Source organism: Aythya ferina, assembly GCF_964211825.1.
Source record: "Aythya ferina genome assembly, chromosome: 16".
In the NCBI taxonomy this organism is placed as follows: Eukaryota; Metazoa; Chordata; class Aves; order Anseriformes; family Anatidae; genus Aythya; species Aythya ferina.
The window spans coordinates 14,420,275-14,440,676 of NC_140315.1; the positions used below are offsets into that span (position 1 = coordinate 14,420,275).

Sequence of the window (20,402 nt, forward strand, 5' to 3'; positions counted from 1 at the left end):
TTTGAACATCTCCGGAGGAGGAGGCTCCACAGCCCCTGTGGGCAGCCTGTGCTCAGTCACCCTCACAAGAAAGTCCTTCCTCACACGGTGATGAAACCTCCTGCGGTTCAATTTATAACAATTAACCCTCATCGTATCACAGAGAAGTTTGGCCCCATCCTCTTTGCATTGTCCCCTCAGGTTGAGATAGAGGTTGGTGAGATCCCTTCTCTAGGCTAAACGTGCCCAGTTTATTGAGTCTTTCCTCGTAAGACAGATGCCCCAATCCCTTAAACATCTTCATGGCTCTACGCTGGGCCCTCTCCAGAAGCTCTCCTCCCTCCTGTGCTGTGCCCAGCGCTGCACACCGTGTTCCAGGTGCAGCCCCACCAGAGCTGTGCAGAGGGGAGGATCACCTCCCGTCCTGCTGTCCGTGTCCCCCTGCAGCACCTACTGCTCATGAGGGGCTGGGGGGGGGGTCCCACAGCGGGGTCCAGGCAAGTGGAGCCAACTCCTGGGATGGGGAAGAGGGCTACAGGGGGGATTTTAGTGAGGGTAGAGGGAGACAGCACTAATGGAGAGCTGGCTTTGTGTTTTGAGAGGGCAGAAAACCCAGGAATGCAGACTGTGGGGCATGAAATGTGGTGTACTACTACTACTAGTACTACTAGTACTACTACTAATGGCCCCACCCCGGGCTTGCTGCTTTAAAAAGGGTCCAGCACGGAGGGCTAGTGAGGGTGTAGGGAAAGAAGGGCTCACGTTTACCCCGCCGATCCATGGACAGAGGGAGGTGGCGCAAGGGGCTCAGCACCCGCTGGGCTCTGTGCCCCACCTGGGGGGCGGTGGGCGCTGCTCCTGGCTTGGTTGCAGCCTGTGCCTGCAGCCAGGAGAGGGAGTCGAGGACAGTTGGACAGCGGGAGCCCAGGGAGCCCTCAGTGGGAAGCCAGGCCTTTCCGTAGCATCTGATATTCAGCCCTGATTTACTCCTCTTGGAGGTTTCACCCTTCTGAAATTGAAAAGATTGCAATGACACCGTGCCAGGCAAGAGATGCGCCAATGTGGCAGTAAATTTAATATGCTGCAGGTGTTTACCTGCAGAGAGACGTTTCAGGAGAAGGGGAATACAGGGTTTGACCCATTGCCAGTGTTTCAGTCCAGCACAACTTTGGGTCCAGCCAGCTCAGAGCTGGGTGCAGCTGGGCAAGCTGGTGCCCTGTGCTGGGATGCTCTCTGTGAATTAGGCCTGCTTGTGATGTTATTTTGTGCCCTTTTCAGTAGATCAGGGGATAAATGAGGTTGTGAAGAGACTTCACAAGGGAGAACAAGAGGCCTTACATTGCCCCTCTTTACATTCTTACAGCTCCTGGGTCTGGAGCCCTGAAGCACAAGGAGAAAAGCAACCAGGCAGGACGTGGAGGCCCAGGGCATAGGTGAGAGCCTGAAGCTGACAGCTGTGGATGCATTTTGGAGGGAGCTGTCTCTGAGCAGGTAAAATCCCTCTGGAAGGAGGGAGAAGGAGCATGCTTGGATGGCAGGTCTGTGGCCTCACAGCTGAAGGAGGTTCCCAGTTGCATTTAATCCCAGTTAATTGCTTGAGATTAGCAGGAGGTAGAGATGATGTGAGAAAAGGCTTAAGAACACCAAAGAGGTAGGAAATGCTGGAGTTGTGATCAGGAATTTGTGCTACAGGTGCAGAATTTGGTTGGAATTGTACTAGTGAGGATGGTTTAGCAGGGAGACAGTATCAGATCTGTTTATAGCTGCTGCAACAGGGTGTTGGGACCAAGCAGGGATGACTGGTGATACTAAAGGGTACTAAAATAAGAGCAGGAGCCTTGGGCTAATAAAGGAGAATAAGGAAGGATGTATAAGGAAAGATATATAAGGAAGGAATAAGTAGAAATGAGAATGCTGTGTAGTGAAGAAGGACTAGAGATGAAATACATGTACATTTTGGGGGTGGTCTCCAAATGAAGTAACTGTCTGGCTCCAGTTTTCCTTATGTGGAGAACGTGGAACTCAAGGGTGGTGGTGAATCAAAGTGAAGGTTTCAAGCTCTGAGCCACGTTACAGGGGGACTGTTAAAGTGCTGGCATGTGAAATCATGGGAACAGTAGCAAGAGTTTCTGTAGTTTAAGTGGTGTGGCATCCTGTGACTAGAAACCAGTAAAGGCAAAACATGTCTATAAGGAAGTAAAGCCAAAAAAAATGGAAACAAACACCGATAGTCCTCCCTTAGTTGGAGAGTTTTTGCCTTACGCGTGGCTGCAGGAGGGAGGAGGACATAGTGCATCACATGCGTGCAAACCTCCCCAGCTGAGAGGGGATGAGCTCTAGTGCTCTACTACTTCATCAGCCCCAAATCTATTGTATTTTGCATGAGTTTCAGTCAGGAGTTGTGTTGCCTGACCTTGGAGCCACACCTGGACCCCATGGGGAATCCAGCCTTTCTCATGTTCCTCTCTCCTATCACTTGTGGTTCATACCTTTCTCAGCTCTGCTGCTCCTGGGTGCTCCCGCACCCTGCCGTTGTGTTATAAATGGATGGCTGTTGGTGTTGGTTGATATTTAATGAAGTTCATGTAATACTCTTCACTCATTTACTTATCCAAACAGTCTTAATACCCAGCCTGGGAAAGTTATCTTGGCTTCTTCAAGCTTTTCCACCATTAGCAATAAACATTTTACAGTCTTGGCAAGCTGAGGCTGAGACGAGAGCATGACTTCAAACAGCACTGCTAGCAGAGAAGGCTTTAAACTGATATTAAGTCGCTAAACTGTGCAAACATAACAGTCCTGTAATAAAGATAATCTCTGTACAGTTCAGGCCAAGAGGGGCTCTGGCTCTCGGGGTGCAGGTGGAAGCTTGGTGCCCTGTGGATTACACAAACCCTTTGGGCAGCTCAGCACCACGAGAGAGAGCCAGCAGTCCGTGATGCTGGGCGAGGCCTGCCCATGTGTGGGGCTGTGTTGTGTCCCAGGCCTGAGTTTCTGCTATTGAAGCAGAGCAGGAGGGTAAAAAGGAGCATTGGGGAATGGCAGACAATATTTATCCACCGAGCAGGGCCATGCCAGGCTGGTGCAAGCCTGCTCTGGATGTGGTAGCTTGCCCGTGGGGTGCTTGGCTGTGATGCAGTCCAACAGCTACTCCCCCATGCTTACAGGCACAAAGAGGGTGAAGTGAAAATATGCCCTAAATTACCATAAACATTCATGGTCTCAAAGCCTGGAAGACTCCTTCCAGCCAGTTGTCCATGCCTGCTCTTGTCCTGTGTGTCTCAGGGTGAGAAGGGGATCTCAGCTTTGGTTCTGAGAAGTAAGCATCCCTCTGCAGAGCTCTGCCCCTGCTCTGCACGTGTGGCGGGCCAGAGCCACATGCAAAGCTATGGGAACAGTCAGTAATATGCAAACACATTCAAAGCTGTCACATCTGCCTGGGAAGCAGCTGTATGCAGGCAGAGACCCCCTCCCAGCCACGTGAAAGTCATACTAACATGCAGTCAGCCTTCCAGCCAGGTCACAGTGTGACAGACACAGCCGTACCCATCCCAGGGCCTGAGAAAAGATTTCTTTCCTCCTTGGCTTTACTAGCTTCAAGACTAACCATGTTTTCGCAAAAGCTCGGTGAGGAATGTGCTTGGCAGGGCCTCTGAATGTTTTAAATATTACAGGATTTCTGTAGTTTAATTTATTCTGAACAGACTGTGTTTTCTCAGCCTTCCATCATGCTTAAGCAGCTGGCTCCGTGGTGGGATGGGTCCCTGGCAGGATCAGCCCTTGCTGGGTGCTGTGGACCTGCTGCTCGGGGAGCTGTGTGCCCTGCCAGCACCTCCGTGGCGATGCCACAGCACTGAGGGCTGTGTTAGAGCAGCACGAGCACTCGGTTTTGCTCCTCCAAACTCCAGCCTGTAAGAGGTGGGGGCAGGATGAAGGAAGCACTGCTGCTCCCTGGGTTGGACTGGGTGCTTTGCTCTGGGGATTTTCAACCTGGTACCCATCACAAGCCCTTATTTCAGTGGGAAGAAGTGAAGCAGTTTCTGTAGCCTGTATTTTCTGTGAGTAACCACCTGCAGCAGGGGTGGCCCCAGGCCTCTGAAACCTGATGAAGCAGCCAACCTGGCATCACTCCAGGCCCAAAACTAGAGTAAGCCTTGGAAATACAGTTCCCAAACCACCTTCCTCCCCAAGGCAGCTCAGACCAAGAGCTCTCCACCTCCAGGGCTTTAGCAGGGAGCACGCTGGTGACCGCAGCAGCCTCTTTTTTTTCCTACAAGGGCACCGAGCTGCAGGAAGTGACTGCCGTCATGTTTGTGCCGAGCTCCCCTGCTCACTCTGCACGTAACGAAGCTGACAGTATATTGCCACCTTTATTGGCCTGGCTGGCAATTTTTCAGGTGCTAGGTGTGTTTATGGCTGTCAGGGTCACACCTGAATTAGGAATGGGGAGAGGGATTTTACACGTACCCACTGTCCTGGTTTCAGTTAGCACAGAATTAATTTTCTTCCTAGTAGCTGGTGGAATGCTGTGTTTTGGCTTAGAATGAGAAGAGTGCTGATAACACCCCGATGCTTTAATTGTTGCAGAGCAGTGCTTATACTAAGCCAAGGACATCTCAGCCTTTGCTCTGTCCTGCCAACGGGCAGGCTGGGGGGGTGCAGTAAGAGCTGGGAGGGGACAGACCCAGGACAGGTGACCCAAACTAGCCAAAGGGGTATTCCATACCATCTGACGTCATGCTAAACAATATATAGGGGTGGCTAGCCGGGGGGAGGGGGCCGGACTGCTCGGGGTTAAGCTGGGCATCGGTCAGCGGGTGGTGAGCAATTGCATTGTGCATCACTTGTTTGTACATATTATTAGTAGTAGTACTATTATCATCATTGTATTATTATTATTATTATTATTATTATTATTATTATTTTCCTGTCTTATTAAACTGTCTTCATCTCAACTCACGAGCTTCACTTTCCATTTCTCTCCCCCGTCCCAGAGAGGGAGGGGGGAGGGTGAGCGAACGGCTGCGTGGTGTTTAGCTGCCAGCCGGGTTAAACCACGACAGTCTTTTTGGCGCCCAACGTGGGGCTCGAAAGGTTGAGATAACGGCAGATCTGACCAGAGTGTGTTAAACTAAAATTGGTATAAGTATTAGACCTGCTTAATAGTCACTTGTCATAATGCTGATTGCTTTAATCTCAACTGTGCTGCGCCTGTTTTCCAAATTGAGTATTATAGCACGTTATTTTCCGTATGTGCTCTCTGTCATGTTGTTTATCCTCTCCGGGCCCTGGTTTCAGACCGTTATGGTACTGTGTGTTGTATCAGTGGCTTATGAGATGATGAAATATCTGGCCATGACTCTAACCTGGTATTTGTACTCAGTAACATCTTCGATTCTATACTTTGGAAACTGTATTTTGGAAACTATTAGCAATTGTATCTGTTGCCTTTTTTCATTAGGGAGTCAATCTGTGGAGGGGAAAGGGGAAGATAATTTTTCTTACTTGATCACTCTCCCTTTCTCCTTCACCACCCCTGTACCCTCCTTGATCACTCTCCCTTCCTCCTTCACCACCCTCTTATCCTCCGAGTTTATTACAATAGCTCTCCAAGATATTGAATATCCTTGGGATACTCAGACCAGCATAGTCCTGTTGTTCTGCCTCCTGAATGCACTTCAGGTTCTGCTTAAAGTTAAACAACTACTTATGAAGCTCATCCGGAGATCTGCCCGGAGGCAGTATAGTTGTGGGTGGCAGGGAGTATGGGTGGATATGGGCAGGCATCTAGAGCAGTTGGCACCCCCAGTGTGTTGGAAATTCACCCCTGAACAATGGCAAAATCCTCAAAAACTGGCAGAATGCTTGAAAAAAAGGTGTAATGATTCTGGCAGTTCCAAAGTAACACAAATCATTGTAACGTGCTGGGGCCTGGCTCATGCCTATCGAGCTGCCATTGATACTGCTGTCAACTTAGTGACAGACCCTGCGGCCACTCCAAACCCTGTGACAGATCCAACGGCCACTGTGACCCCTACGGTGGATTCTGCAGCCGCTCCAGTCCCAGCTCCTGAAGCTGCTCCAGCTCCAGCTCCTGCAGCTGCTCCAGTCCCAGTTCCTGCAGTCGCTCCAGTTCCAGCTCCGGCCGCTACTCCAGTCCCAGTTCCTGCAACTGCTCCAGTCCCAGCTCCTGAAGCCGCTCCAGCTCCAGCTCCTGAAGCCGCTCCAGCTCCAGCTCCTACTGCTGCTCCAGTCCCAGCTCCTGCAACTGCTCCAGCTCCAACTCCAGCTCCTGTAGCCGCTCCAGCTCCTGTGGCCGTGTCAGAGAAACGAGCTGTAGCAGTGCAAGTTGACCCTGCAGAGGGCATTCCAACCCCTGTGGCAGACCCTGTAACAAAGTCAGAGAAACGAGCAGTAGCAGTGCAAGCTGCCCCTGTAGAGAAGGTGAAAATATGGTATAGAAATTCAAGTCGTTTAGAACGCAGAGAGTCTTCTGCCAATCCAGGTAAGGCTTCTGCCAAAACTAAGTATAGAGATGACGAAGATGATGACGACGCTGGGCCGTCAAGGATTCAGGAGGAGGAAGATGAGGATGCCGAAAGAGCAACAGTAACTACCCGAAGCCTAAACGAGCGCGAGCTACGAGATGTGCGAAAAGATTTTGGTCGCTGTATAGGTGAGCAGCTTGTCACCTGGCTGCTCCGGTGCTGGGACTCTGGAGCCAATTGTGTGGAATTAGACGGCAGGGAAGCCAAGCGGCTGGGATCCCTTGCTCGAGACGCCGGCATTGACAAAGCAATTGCAGATGGAGCACGACCCACCAGCCTCTGGAGGCGTCTCCTCTCAGCTGTGAGGGAAAGGTATCCCTTCAAGGAAGATATTTTATGTCTACCAGGCAAGTGGACCACTATGGAGAAGGGAATCCAGTACCTGAGGGAATTAGCCGTACGGGAAGTGATTTATGAGGATCCAGACCTCAAACAAACATCCACAGATCCAGATGAAGTCAAGTGTACACGACCCATGTGGCGGAAGTTTGTACGGAGTGCACCATCATCATATGCCAGCTCATTGGCAATAATGGCCTGGAAAGAGGATGAGGAACCCACAGTGGGTGAAGCGGCTAAACAACTCCGGCAGTACGAAGAAAGTCTCTCCTCTTCCTTACAGGCCTGCGTCTCAGCTGTGGAGAAACTTTCTGAAAAGGTTCACCAACTTGAAGAGAATCTATTGTCCTCCCCACCTGAACCAACCAGTGCCCACCGACCAAAGGAGAACACTTGGGAGAAACTTTCTGAAAAGGTTCACCAACTTGAAGAGAGATTATTCTCCTTCGCACCTGTACAAAGCAGTGTCTCAGCTGTCAGGGGTAGGCGTTCACCCACACAAGGAAGACGATATGGTGGGTACTCACCCCGTGCCACCCTGTGGTTTTACTTACGAGACCATGGAGAGGACATGAGAAAGTGGGATGGAAAATCTACCGCGACCCTAGAGGCACGGGTACGTGAGTTGCAAAAGAAAACAATCAGGAAAAAGGGATTCTCCGAAAAGTTTGCTGCTCCAACTTCCAGCAGACAGTCCTTCAAACACAGAAACGAGGAAGATTCTGACCAGGATTAGGGGGGCCCTGCCTCCAGCCAGGGGGAGGAAAGGGACAATCGAGTTTATTGGACTGTGTGGATTCGATGGCCTGGCACATCACGCGCACAGAAGTATAAGGCTTTAGTAGACACCGGTGCACAATGTACTATAATGCCATCGAGCTATAAAGGACCAGAGCCCATCTATATTTGTGGAGTGACAGGGGGATCTCAGCAGTTGACTGTATTGGAGGCTGAAGTGAGTCTGACTGGGAATGAGTGGGAAAAGCACCGCATTGTGACTGGTCCGGATGCTCCATGTATCCTTGGCATAGACTATCTTAGAAGAGGATACTGCAAGGACCCAAAAGGGTTCCGGTGGGCTTTTGGTATTGCTGCCTTAGAGACAGAGGGCATTAAACAATTATCTACCTTGCCTGGTCTCTCAGAGGACCCCTCTGTTGTGGGGTTGCTGAGGGTCGAAGAACAGCAAGTGCCAATTGCTACCACAACTGTGCACCGGCGGCAATATCGCACCAACCGAGACTCCCTGATTCCCATCCATAAGCTAATTCGTCAATTGGAGAGCCAAGGAGTGATCAGCAAGACTCATTCACCTTTCAATAGTCCCATATGGCCAGTGCGAAAGTCTAATGGCGAGTGGAGACTAACAGTGGACTATCGCGGCCTGAACGAAGTCACGCCACCACTGAGTGCTGCAGTGCCGGACATGCTGGAACTTCAGTATGAACTTGAATCGAAGGCAGCCAAGTGGTACGCCACAATTGATATCGCTAATGCATTTTTCTCCATCCCTCTAGCAGCAGAGTGCAGGCCACAATTTGCCTTCACTTGGAGGGGAGTCCAATATACTTGGAATAGGCTGCCCCAGGGGTGGAAACACAGCCCTACCATTTGCCATGGGCTGATCCAGTCTGCACTAGAGCAGGGGGAAGCTCCTGAACACCTGCAGTACATCGATGACATTATTGTGTGGGGTGACACAGCAGAGGAAGTTTTCGAGAAAGGGAAGAAAATAGTCCAAATCCTTCTGAAAGCCGGTTTTGCCATAAAACAAAATAAAGTCAAAGGACCTGCACGGGACATCCAGTTTTTAGGAATAAAATGGCAAGATGGACGTCGTCAAATCCCAATGGATGTGATCAACAAAATAACAGCTATGTCTCCACCAACTAACAAAAAAGAAACACAGACTTTCCTAGGTGTTGTGGGGTTTTGGAGAATGCACATCCCAAATTACAGTCTGATTGTAAACCCACTCTACCAAGTAACTCGTAAGAAGAATGAGTTTGAATGGGGCCCTGAACAACGACAAGCCTTTGAACAAATCAAGCAGGAAATAGTCCATGCAGTAGCCCTTGGGCCAGTTCGAACAGGACCAGATGTAAAGAATGTGCTCTACACTGCAGCCGGGGAGAACGGCCCCACCTGGAGCCTCTGGCAGAAAGAACCTGGGGAAACTCGAGGTCGGCCTCTGGGGTTTTGGAGTCGGGGATACAGAGGATCTGAGGCCCGCTATACTCCAACTGAAAAGGAGATATTGGCAGCATATGAAGGAGTTCGATCTGCTTCGGAGGTGGTCGGTACTGAAGCGCAGCTCCTCCTAGCACCCCGATTACCGGTACTAGGCTGGATGTTCAAGGGAAGGGTCCCCTCTACGCATCATGCAACTGATGCTACATGGAGCAAGTGGGTTGCACTGATTACTCAGCGGGCTCGAATAGGAAACCCCAGTCGCCCAGGAATATTGGAAGTGATCATGGACTGGCCAGAAGGCAAATACTTTGGGATATCATCAGAGGAGGAGGTGGGTCGTGCTGAAGAAGCCCCACTGTACAACCAGTTGCCAGAGAATGAAAAGAAATATGCCCTGTTCACTGATGGGTCCTGTCGTATTGTGGGGAAGCATCGGAGATGGAAGGCTGCTGTATGGAGTCCTACGCGACGAGTTGCAGAAGCTGCTGAGGGAGAAGGTGAATCGAGTCAGTTTGCAGAAGTGAAAGCCATTCAGCTGGCTTTAGACATTGCTGAACGAGAAAAATGGCCAGTTCTCTATCTCTACACCGATTCATGGATGGTAGCAAATGCCCTGTGGGGATGGTTACAGCAATGGAAGCAAAACAACTGGCAGCGTAGGGGCAAACCTATCTGGGCTGCTGCATTGTGGCAAGATATTGCTGCTCGGGTAGAGAACCTGGCTGTGAAAGTACGTCACGTAGATGCTCATGTGCCCAAGAATCGGGCTACTGAAGAACATCAAAACAACCAGCAGGTGGATCAGGCTGCTAAGATTGAAGTAGCTCAGGTGGACCTGGATTGGCAGCATAAAGGTGAATTATTTATAGCCCGATGGGCCCATGACACCTCAGGCCATCAAGGTAGAGATGCAACATACAGATGGGCTCGTGATCGAGGGGTGGACTTGACCATGGACGCTATAGCACAGGTTATTCATGACTGTGAAACATGTGCTGCAATCAAGCAAGCCAAACGGTCAAAGCCTCTTTGGTATGGAGGACGATGGCTGAAATATAAATATGGAGAGGCCTGGCAGATTGATTACATCACACTCCCTCAAACTCGCAATGGCAAGCGCCACGTACTTACAATGGTGGAAGCAACCACCGGATGGCTGGAAACATATCCTGTGCCTCATGCTACCGCCCGGAACACCATCCTGGGCCTTGAAAAGCAAGTCCTATGGCGACATGGCACCCCAGAAAGAATAGAATCAGACAATGGGACTCACTTCCGAAACAACCTTATAGACACTTGGGCCAAAGAACATGGTATTGAATGGGTGTATCACATCCCCTATCATGCACCAGCCTCCGGGAAAGTTGAACGATACAATGGCCTGTTAAAGACTACCTTGAAAGCAATGGGCGCTGGGACGTTCAAAAACTGGGATACGCATTTGGCAAAGGCCACCTGGTTAGTCAATACTAGGGGATCTACCAACCGAGCTGGACCTGCCCAATCAAACCTGTTACGTACTGTAGATGGGGATAAAGTTCCTGTAGTGCATGTAAAAAATATGCTGGGTAAAACAGTCTGGGCTACTCCTGCCTCAGGAAAAGGCAAACCTATTCGTGGAATTGTTTTCGCTCAGGGACCTGGATATACTTGGTGGGTGATGCAAAAGAACGGAGAGGTCCGGTGTGTACCTCAAGGAGATTTAATACTGGGTGAGAATAGCCCATGAACTGAATTGCACCATGTTAAATAGTATATTATACTGTATGTTATCACTACCATGATTACTATAGGTGACTAATTAGAATGTATGGAAAAGAGTGTAACCTGAGCATGACATAAATGGTATGGAATAAGGGGTGGATAGATGTCCTGGTTTCAGTTAGCACAGAATTAATTTTCTTCCTAGTAGCTGGTGGAATGCTGTGTTTTGGCTTAGAATGAGAAGAGTGCTGATAACACCCCGATGCTTTAATTGTTGCAGAGCAGTGCTTATACTAAGCCAAGGACATCTCAGCCTTTGCTCTGTCCTGCCAACGGGCAGGCTGGGGGGGTGCAGTAAGAGCTGGGAGGGGACAGACCCAGGACAGGTGACCCAAACTAGCCAAAGGGGTATTCCATACCATCTGACGTCATGCTAAACAATATATAGGGGTGGCTAGCCGGGGGGAGGGGGCCGGACTGCTCGGGGTTAAGCTGGGCATCGGTCAGCGGGTGGTGAGCAATTGCATTGTGCATCACTTGTTTGTACATATTATTAGTAGTAGTACTATTATCATCATTGTATTATTATTATTATTATTATTATTATTATTTTCCTGTCTTATTAAACTGTCTTCATCTCAACTCACGAGCTTCACTTTCCATTTCTCTCCCCCGTCCCAGAGAGGGAGGGGGGAGGGTGAGCGAACGGCTGCGTGGTGTTTAGCTGCCAGCCGGGTTAAACCACGACACCACACCTTACCCTTCCCTCTCTGGTCTGTCGGAGCAGAAGGGGATTGTGCAGCGCAGGGCCTGAATTCCCAAACTGGTTGGTATTTTTTGCACTCAGCCTTGAAGGAACCTGACAGCCTGGCACTCAGAATTGCCTGGCTCAGCAGTGCCACGTTGCTGAGCTGTCCCAGCTGCCTCTTGTTTTTCATGACTATCTGTGTCTGTGTGTGCACTTGCAAGTTTAATAGCAGCAATAGTTGCTTTTGTCAGAGATGATATGCAGGCCATAAAGCTCATTTGCCATTTTTTTGTTTGTTTGTTTCTTTCCACTGAGATATGAAAGCTGTGGAAAAGGCTCCAAAGCCTGTTGGTGATTTCATGTGAGGGTTATATAAGGAATATGAAAAGAATGCATTTCTTAGTGGCCAGAGTACCTAAAAATACCGCTTCTGCAGATCTTTGTTTGAACATCGTGAAAATATCTTGCAGCTGGAGATACTAATCTCTGGGATAATGTCCTCAGTTTAGGTAGCAAGCACAGAAGAGAGCAGTAAAAGGCTCTCTTGTCCAAAAACAATGTCAGGAAGTTGTCTCAAAAGTCAATACTTCTGTCCTTACAGAAGCCACCCCCTGTGTCATGGGACATTGTCTGCAGGCTCCAGGGAGCCCAGGAGGATAAAACACAGCCCGTGCATGGCAAAACCAGTGTCTCAGTGTGATTCCAGGCTGGAATGACAGAAGAGGTGAGGGCTGTGACTGAGGATACCTCATAAGGACAAAGTTGTCTCTGGGGCTGTTTGTAGGTTTTTTTCCAAGCAAGCTGAATCCAGCAATGAGAAAAATCTTCTAGGGACTGCACTGATTTAAGATTAACCAGGTAAAGGGCAACCTTGATAGAACAGTTCACGGGAAGGAATCCAGGAGAATTTATTGCTTCAAAGATTTGATATTGCATATGCAGAGCTATTAGGGCATATACCCAGGTGAAACCAACTGTGGGTCACGGGGTTCCTGTGCAGACAGAGCAGTCCTGGGTTTTATTCCACATTAAAGGCAAGGAACTAACTCCTTTTCCTTTTCTTGACTAATCACTCAGCCACTGTGTCTGGGCTGATATAACACGTCTAGCAATGGCATTGTGGTTCTGGATCATCAGCTGGGGAAGGGTGCGTAGGTGCTGGGGTGTTTTGTTCGAGGCCTGCCCTATTCTGGGCCCTTGGTGTCTGACTGAAGGCAAACTTTAAGTTCTGTCTCCACACAGCCCTCAAGCATAGCTGCATCTTGTACCTGTCGACAGGTATGAGATGTTTTCACCAACATGACTAACTGGAAGGTCACTGGATGCACAAGGAGGCTTGTGATGTGAGTAGCAGGCTGCAAAACCAGGCTGCCCCTCAAGCCCTTCTGCCTGGGGTGGGACTGTCCTCCTCACTTCACGTTAGGGGCAGGAGATGGGGGGACATGAAGGGCATCTCAGGTGGATCAGCACTGAAAATGCTAGATGTTGTTCCTCCCCAGATACCAAATCTTTATAGCAATCTACACCTCTCTCCTCTCTTCCTGTTATCTTGCCATGAATGCTGCAGCTGAGAGCAGGCTCGCGTGATCAGAGCAGGTCATTAAGAGTCTTCTCTAATTGTCAGGGCATTTCTTCACCTTTACAACTGGTGACAAGCTGACTTTCACTTTATTGTCTTATTGTGCCCTATAAGCTTACTCTGCCTTTGACTGCACCTGCTGTCAGCAGTAGGTTGGCTGTGTGTGAACCAAAGCAGAATCATTGCCCCCAAATACTAAAAAATGACCCTTAAAATATGAGAGGGACTTAGAAATGAATGGGTTCAAAATGCTAATAACATTTTATCTTCCATTGCTTGGCACTCAGAGTGTGGTTAATTGAAGTTTTTAAGCTCTTTGGAATCATGGAAGTAAATATTTATTCTTCGTGGTTGTTTTAATGAAAATTGGGGTTGTCATTCAACCTTATGATTCCAGCATACATGGCTTCAGGACAGACACCAGCTAACATTAGGCTCCCCATGAAATAGTGACAGCTGGCAGCGGCATCAAACACTTGTTTTTTAGTTTTTTCCTCAATACACATATGCTTTGTGCTCAGACCAACAGGGAGGTGAGCTCCTGAATTTAGAATAAATCTTCCCAGAAGAAAGAAATCCATCTGTCTGGGAAAAGTTAGAAAATATTTTGGCATTTATTATTATTATTTTTTTTTTTATGAATACAAACTCTAGTGAAGAAATATTCCTCTGTTTCCATTGGAAGGCAGTAACCAGCAAAAATTAATGTACAGTATCGAGGAATGCTCGGTGCAAATGGACCACAGTGATTCCCCACAGAGTATCTCTACATACGGGGAAAAAGGTTGCTGCAGTTGGAAAAGACAGCCTGGTTAATCTTTTTTTTTTTTTTTTTTTTTTTTTGCATTTAATCTCCCAATTATAAATAATCAATGTGATTTACAAAATAATTTACAGAAAATGATTGGATTCATCATTGCAATAAATTACTCAGTATAATGCCACCAGCTCTCAGGGACAATACAACGCTTCTGACGCCGTGGGCGCAAGGCGAGGTGTTCCATGTTTGCATTGGCGATCACGGCACAGAGCTGCAGCTCCTCTGGTGTGGCTGGCTCAGATTCGTCCCTGCTGGGGACCTGTCCCAGGCCCCATTTGTGCTGCGATTCCACCAGCTTCATGTCCCCACAGGGCCCACATCACCCCACATAGCCGGGACCCGCAGGAACGCAGTCTGTGGTTCGGTAGAGCTGCTGTTTCCCAGTGCTAAACCAGGATCTTTCTCCTTCCTGCTGGGTTTTCCAGGGCACAGATGCTGTGCATCTGCTGTCAGCCTTCTCTCACAAAAAACATTCGTTCCAGGTTTTCTCGGCACCTCTGCTGTGGTGCTGCCAAAACTGAACCTGAGGAGAGGCCTGGAGGCCGTGCCCGCGGAGGCGACAGGAGGGCTCCTTGCCTGATTTCAGCTGTAAACCAAAGGTCAAATCTGCATGGTTTCAGCCCTGGCAGGCCTCAGAGAGTAACAGAAATAGGCAGGCACAGGGAAACGGGGGCTAGGCTGTGCAGGCTGGGGCAGACCGAGGGGCTCTGGTGGGACAGGGCCCTTCCCTGGCCTCTGTCAGTCTTCGCTGTGGGACTCGAAGCACTGTGTTTTGAGGCTCTGCTCTCAAACCTGCTGAGGTCTGGAGGAGCCATAGTGAGTTCTTATCACATTGTGAAGCCCTATAAATCTGTTATCAGCCACTCACTCTAAGGAGGGAGTGTCACTGAACTGGACACGTAGATCATATGGCATGTCTTAGCCTTAAAGCAAAGGGTCTGAGCTGAACTCCTGGGTTACAACACTCCTGGCACTCAGGAGTCTGTTTGTGAGGCTCAGGCAATTCTCACCCTCACAGCCTGTGCTGGGGTGGCCCCATCCCACATTCCCCGGCTTCCCATGCTGGGTGGTGAGGAGGCAGTAGTGTAAAGGAATGATCTGGCTGCCTCTCTGAGCCCTGTGGTGGGACAGCAGCCATGGCATGGAAACAGCAAAACCCCTCAAAAGGCAGCAGGATACAAATAGTGGAAAATCCCAGTGGGCAAGTGTGCCTGTATCAGCTGAAAAGGTTTGGTAGAGCTGGCTGGGAGCTTAGTTTGCTGGAAGGTGACCATGGTAAGGTTTGGGGTGAGCTGAGGCTGAGGAACCATTCTCTCAGTGCTGCCTGGGCAAACCCCAGTGTGCTTCACCTGCAGCAATGTTCCTAGGGGAGCTGCCACCTCCGAGAAGTCTGGCAGGATGGGGGCTGTCTGGGGAGCTGGCATGGCTGTGGGTGGAGGCCCTCCTTTTGCACAGCACAGTGTCTTGGTTTGGAGAATTGCTTGTTCACAGGGTCTGGTGCATGCTGAACCGACGCAGAGAGGCAGCAATGGGGAACAGCCAGCTGCACTGTCCACAGCCAGTCCCTGCAAACCTCCCGATGGAGGCAGACAGAAATCTGGCCCTTCTTATGAGGAATGAGGGTTTCAGGAAGGCTTCAACCTTAGTTCTGTGACTCGAGGCTCTCCGTGGCATGCGCTGCCCATAGCTGCAGGAAGACAGCTTTTGGTAGTGGTGGACTAGTCCAATAAGCAAGTCCGTGTGTTTGTGCCTGAGGACCTCTGGATGGCTTCTCTTTTCACAGTGACAGAGGCAGCTCGGGTTTTTCTCCCACACGGTCTTCTCAACGAGGCCAGCCGGTCTGCAGCTTGCTAAATGACCTCCTGTTTTGTGATGGCAGGCTGTGGGATGGAGCTGGGCTGTTTCGCCACGGTTGCAATGGCTCCGGGCAGCAGCTTGTACTGCTCTGGCCCTGAGCCCGCGGGTGGAGATGGCTGGGGAGTTTCTGGAGTTGCTACAGAGAGAGACACAAAATTAGAAGAGGGCCACATGGACCTGATGGCAATGGGATCTATCCCCTATCCGTGCTAGGTTCAGCTGTAAGCCAGACAAAGGCTCTGTAGCAAAACGATAGCCCCTAATGGCTGGTGTGTTGGCTGCAGGGCAGCCCTGACATGCGGGCCTGGTTAGATGCCCTGGGAGAGCCACAGTGATGAACACTGGATGAAGGGAGCTACTGGGCTTTTAGCCTGTACTGGCCACAGTTTTTGGTCAGCTGAGATTGTTTCAGCCCAAATTCCCATGTGGTAACCTTTTGTGTTGGATCAGATTCTTCTGTGTTTTTGCACAGGGTGAAGTGAGGTGTGTTTGGACCATTCAAGGTAAGGGGAGCCTTTCCACTGCTCTCAGTAAGCACTGGGTGGGATCATCCATCTCTAAATTTAAGGGCTATGCAAAAATTACAGTCTGTCAGGGAGTATCTTGTTGAATCAGTCCATCCTGCTCTGATCTAATCCACTTCTCTGTTTGTCTTTCCCTCCTTTCTGCATTCTCTCACGGACTTTTATCAGAGACTGTCTTGCACTGAAATGTCCTTACAAGGTAGAAACTACCTCCACACATTGGAAAGCTCTCAGTTTTTCCCGGGGGCTCCCCTCCCTCTGGCAATACTCACACATCTGCCCATTGTGCATCTGAGGAGGCATTGTGTTGGCCACAATGACGTTTGTTCCCAGGTTCTCCTGGATCAGATGAGGGTGCAGGGGGTGGTGAGCATGCGGCGTTTCACTTGATGAACCTACAAACGTGCATATCATATTAGGTGCCACTACAGCAGAAAGAGACATCTCAGATGGGCAAAAAAACACTGCACCAAAATGCCCAGGCCTCCCCAGTTGTGCACGATCAGCTTGTACCTATCCCATATTTCTCCACAGATGCCTTGGGCTCAGTAACCCTGCCTGCATTTACTTTTATGTAGGGTTACATCCCTCTTCTCTTGAGACACATTTCTATGGTGAAAAATAGCACAGTGACTTCTCCCTCTCTCTCTCTCTCTTTTTTTTTTTTTTTTTCCCATTGGATGCTTCCAGTAGAAAATATGGGATGCACTTTCAAGCTGGTCTTTCAGACCCTTTAGATTAGACAACTCCCTCCTGACAGAGGAGGATCAGTGAAACAGCTGGCTCGTAGGAGTCTGGGGGTTGCATTGTGACACTTGTCTACATGCAGAGGGCTGGGGATTCCTCTCTGTAAGTAGCTGCAGAGGTAAAGCATCTCTTTAGGTGATTAGAATATAAATACTCTTTGTTATAACTGCAAATGACAGGAGGAGATGGTTTCATGCGAGTCAAGGGCTGACCTGCAGACAGGCTGGATCTCCACCTTTTTCAGATGGGGAACGGTGGCTGTGAGGGTTCCCAAAGGATCAGGAAGAACTGGGAGGCCTCTTGCAGGACCCTCAAACACTCACCTCCCAGCAGCATCTCCTGCAGCAGGTTGTCGATCTTAGCCATGCCGAAGAGCTTAACAAACTGGATCTGCTCTATCATCTGCCAGGTGATGCTCTGCAGCACGGGCAGCAGCAGCAGCAGCTCCCCGAAGCGGCCCCGTGAGTCGTACTGCCTGTCATTGATGTAGTCCTCCAGGCTGACCTGCACCTGGTACCGCATCCGCTTGATCTTGGAGGGGTCACTCAGTCCTTTGGCATCTGAAACAACCCACAGAGCAAACTATCCAGGCTGCTTCCCTAGGAACTGTCCTTCAGTAATAACATGAATTCTGGGCACAGGCTGAGGTGAGCTGTCTCTGATTCTCTACTGTCTGTGGCAGTGGACATTTTTCTTCTTCTTAGTCTGACTTCACCCCTCCCTCTATGAACAGCTTGGCCCCAGGAGGAGACCAGGCGGCACTTCCACAGCTCACAACTAATATTAGTTGGCATAACAGCGACTAGTTCCCTTTGACAATGAGCCTTGCCTGCTGCAAGACAGAGCATACCTGGGTCAAAGAAGATGATGGCTTTCAAGCAGGCGTATTCGTTATCATCTATCTGCAGCTCCTGGAAGGGGAGGACCAGCTCGTCCAGGATGCGGATGGCCACGCGGCTGACCTCCACCAGCTCGGGGCAGTTCCGTGGGATGATATGGTCGTTTCCTTTGGACAAGCAGCACAGAGACCATCACCCCGTCATTGACCAAAAATTCATAAGGGTGACAAGGAGTTCAAAACCCAGACAACTAATGTTGAGATGGAAGCCTTAAAAAGTTCCTGTTTCTGCCTAGTATGGCCCACCAGAAATGCTGATCTTTTCTGCCAGAGCAGCTTCTCCCCACTCAGGAGTCACTCAAGCAAGGAGAAGCTGATTGAGGAGCAAGAGCTTCTTCTCAATCACACCACAGCCTGCTTACACTAAACCCGATGGGGATGTTTATTGTCAACTACCTTTGCCACACCAACATGTCATGGTCCAGATGTGAATATGTGTCAGGCCTGGCTGCACACAAAGGGTTCCTTAAAAGCTCAAGCCACCACCCTGCAAAAAGGGTGCCTGCAAACACTGAACCACGCTCTCCTTTATCCCAGCAGGGAAGCTTAGCAGGAACAGAGCAGCAGGGAGCAGAAGCGCACTCTTTACCTAGCAGCAAGACATCCTTGAACACCATGGACCTCTTGGCAACTCCCAGTAACAGATGTTCGCCTGCATGTGCTCGCAGCAGTGCCACCTGCAAGGGTAGGGACAAGTTACTTGGGTGGTGCACAGACAGACACACACGGCTGTGATTTCATGTAAGCAGCAGAGGAAGCTGAGAATCTGTGTTACACTCAGGCTAGATGTATGGGAGGGGGAAGCAAGGAAGTGCTTAGGAAAGTGAGGTTCCATCTTAGGAAGAGACTGGGTGAAACCATGATGACTGAGGAGGAAGGCAGTGGGGAGAGACTGCAGAGCAGCCTGGTCACGGGGTGGGATGGGGCTGCAGGGCCCTACCAGGGCAGCACAGGGGGATTCCTGTAACCCAGCCCACGTGCATCGTGCCCCTCGCTGAAAGCTCCCTGCTGCACTCAGTAACCCGGGATCAGAGGCCCAGGAATGAGCCTGAGGTGCCTGTGTGAGGGGAGATGAGGCTTTAGCTGTCTCTCACAGGACCAAGGAGGAGGGCTGCCGTGTCTCTGGGCAGTGCCCACAGGGACTCACGTCCACTGGCTGGGGGGTCGCTCTCTGGTCATTTGTTCCCTCCATAGCAGTGGGCATTTGGGCCAGGGAAGCCAAAGGGATGTTTTTCTGCCTTGGTGTTAATGATTGAAGTGTTTCATTTTACACCCTCCATTGGCTCCCGAGAATGTTCTGAATCTTTTGCCCTCCTTCGGTTAAAAATTTCAGAGATTTAGGCAGAAACAGAAGTTAACAATTGGACAGCCTGACATGGAGGCTCCTTAATATCCAGCCAGGAAACTCTGCTGAAGAAAACAATCATTAAACATTAAAGGAGAGATTCTGAAAAGTTTGTCCTGATGGGAATGGTCCCCTTTTCCAGTGGGTTATCTCTCAGCATCTGACAAAGCCAAGCAAAGTCCTACCCTACCAGAAATGTCAGGAAAGTGTGTCACCTGTGGAAGAAAGCGCTGGTTAAAAAAGATGCTGATGTCTGAGAGATGTTTTTTGGTGTTTTTTTTTTTTTTTTTTTTTTTTTTTTCTTCCTGGGGGTGTAAAAGGGTTATGCAAAATAAACAGAGTGGAGGTCCTTGCAAAAAGACTATGCACACATGATGCTGGGGAACCTTTATCTGTATGCCCAAATCTAGCCTCTCTCTATCGCTATCCAAACATGGGTGGGTGTACTAGCTGAGCTGCTCGTAATTAGCGGAGCTGCACAAAGCTGAGCTTTCCTATCTGCCGAAAATTTGAGAAGGTTGGAAAGACTGCAAGTCCCAATGGGGAACAAACCCCTCATGGAAATTTTCTTCCTAATCCAAATTCAAAAGCTCAGGTTGGAAACACCATTTTTGTATCCATACAATGTACTTTAAAGTTAAACTAAATTACTTCAGCAAAGCAAAAACATCTTAACTGTTCTTTGTTCTTGCAGTGATCACCCTGAGATACATCACTCCCTTGTCAACTAGGATAAATATAAAAGTTGTAACACCGCAAAGTAGAACTTTAACTTTGAAGTGGAATGGCTTTGCCCCACCAAACCCAGTACTCTGACATTTTGGTGCAGAGGAAAAATGAGTTGGGTGTGACCTTTCCTATAAATATGCTGGCTGAGATGATTCATTCTGAGGCAGCATTTTAATGGCAGTGTCACAGCGTTTCCCAACATTACATGTTCCCACCGGACATGTCTTGACCAGCTCTCATGCCCCTTGGGCATTTGGCTCGCATGTATTTTTGTTCATTCCTGCTCCTTGGCATGTCTGTCCTCCTTCCTGCACTCCCCTGAGTATCTGCTGTCTCTGTTCTCACACTCCGTCCCTCGAAAGCACGGATGTCATTAACTGATTAGGTTTAAT

At 49.5% G+C, this 20,402-nt stretch overlaps 1 protein-coding gene and 2 long non-coding RNA genes across 9 annotated transcripts in view; 2 read left to right on the forward strand and 1 right to left on the reverse strand.

Annotated features, from left to right (window-relative positions):
* The first annotated feature begins 123 nt into the window (after positions 1 to 123).
* LOC311445518 overlaps positions 124 to 20,402 on the forward strand; it is a 51,169-nt gene continuing 30,890 nt past the window's right edge. For 4 of the 5 annotated variants that reach the window (XR_014698456.1, XR_014698457.1, XR_014698458.1 and 1 more), the window contains exons 1-2: positions 740 to 1,023; positions 1,343 to 1,470. This is a non-coding gene — a long non-coding RNA (uncharacterized lncRNA). Of the gene's footprint in view, positions 193 to 739; positions 1,024 to 1,342; positions 1,471 to 20,402 lie in introns of those variants that run through there. The other variant, XR_014698455.1, reaches the window with a different exon arrangement.
* HNF4A (hepatocyte nuclear factor 4 alpha) overlaps positions 13,406 to 20,402 on the reverse strand; it is a 34,834-nt gene continuing 27,837 nt past the window's right edge. For all 3 annotated transcript variants that reach the window (XM_084537735.1, XM_084537734.1, XM_084537733.1), the window contains exons 6-10: positions 18,526 to 18,613; positions 17,889 to 18,044; positions 17,362 to 17,598; positions 16,564 to 16,686; positions 13,406 to 15,903 (exon numbers count right to left, since the gene is read on the reverse strand). In XM_084537735.1, coding sequence (XP_084393861.1) covers positions 15,761 to 15,903; positions 16,564 to 16,686; positions 17,362 to 17,598; positions 17,889 to 18,044; positions 18,526 to 18,613 — 747 coding nt within the window. In that variant the 3' untranslated portion in view covers positions 13,406 to 15,760. The remainder of the gene's footprint in view (positions 15,904 to 16,563; positions 16,687 to 17,361; positions 17,599 to 17,888; positions 18,045 to 18,525; positions 18,614 to 20,402) is intronic.
* On the forward strand, positions 17,446 to 19,525 carry LOC311445519. Its single transcript, XR_014698468.1, has 2 exons — positions 17,446 to 17,685; positions 17,772 to 19,525. It is a non-coding gene; the product is annotated as an uncharacterized lncRNA (long non-coding RNA).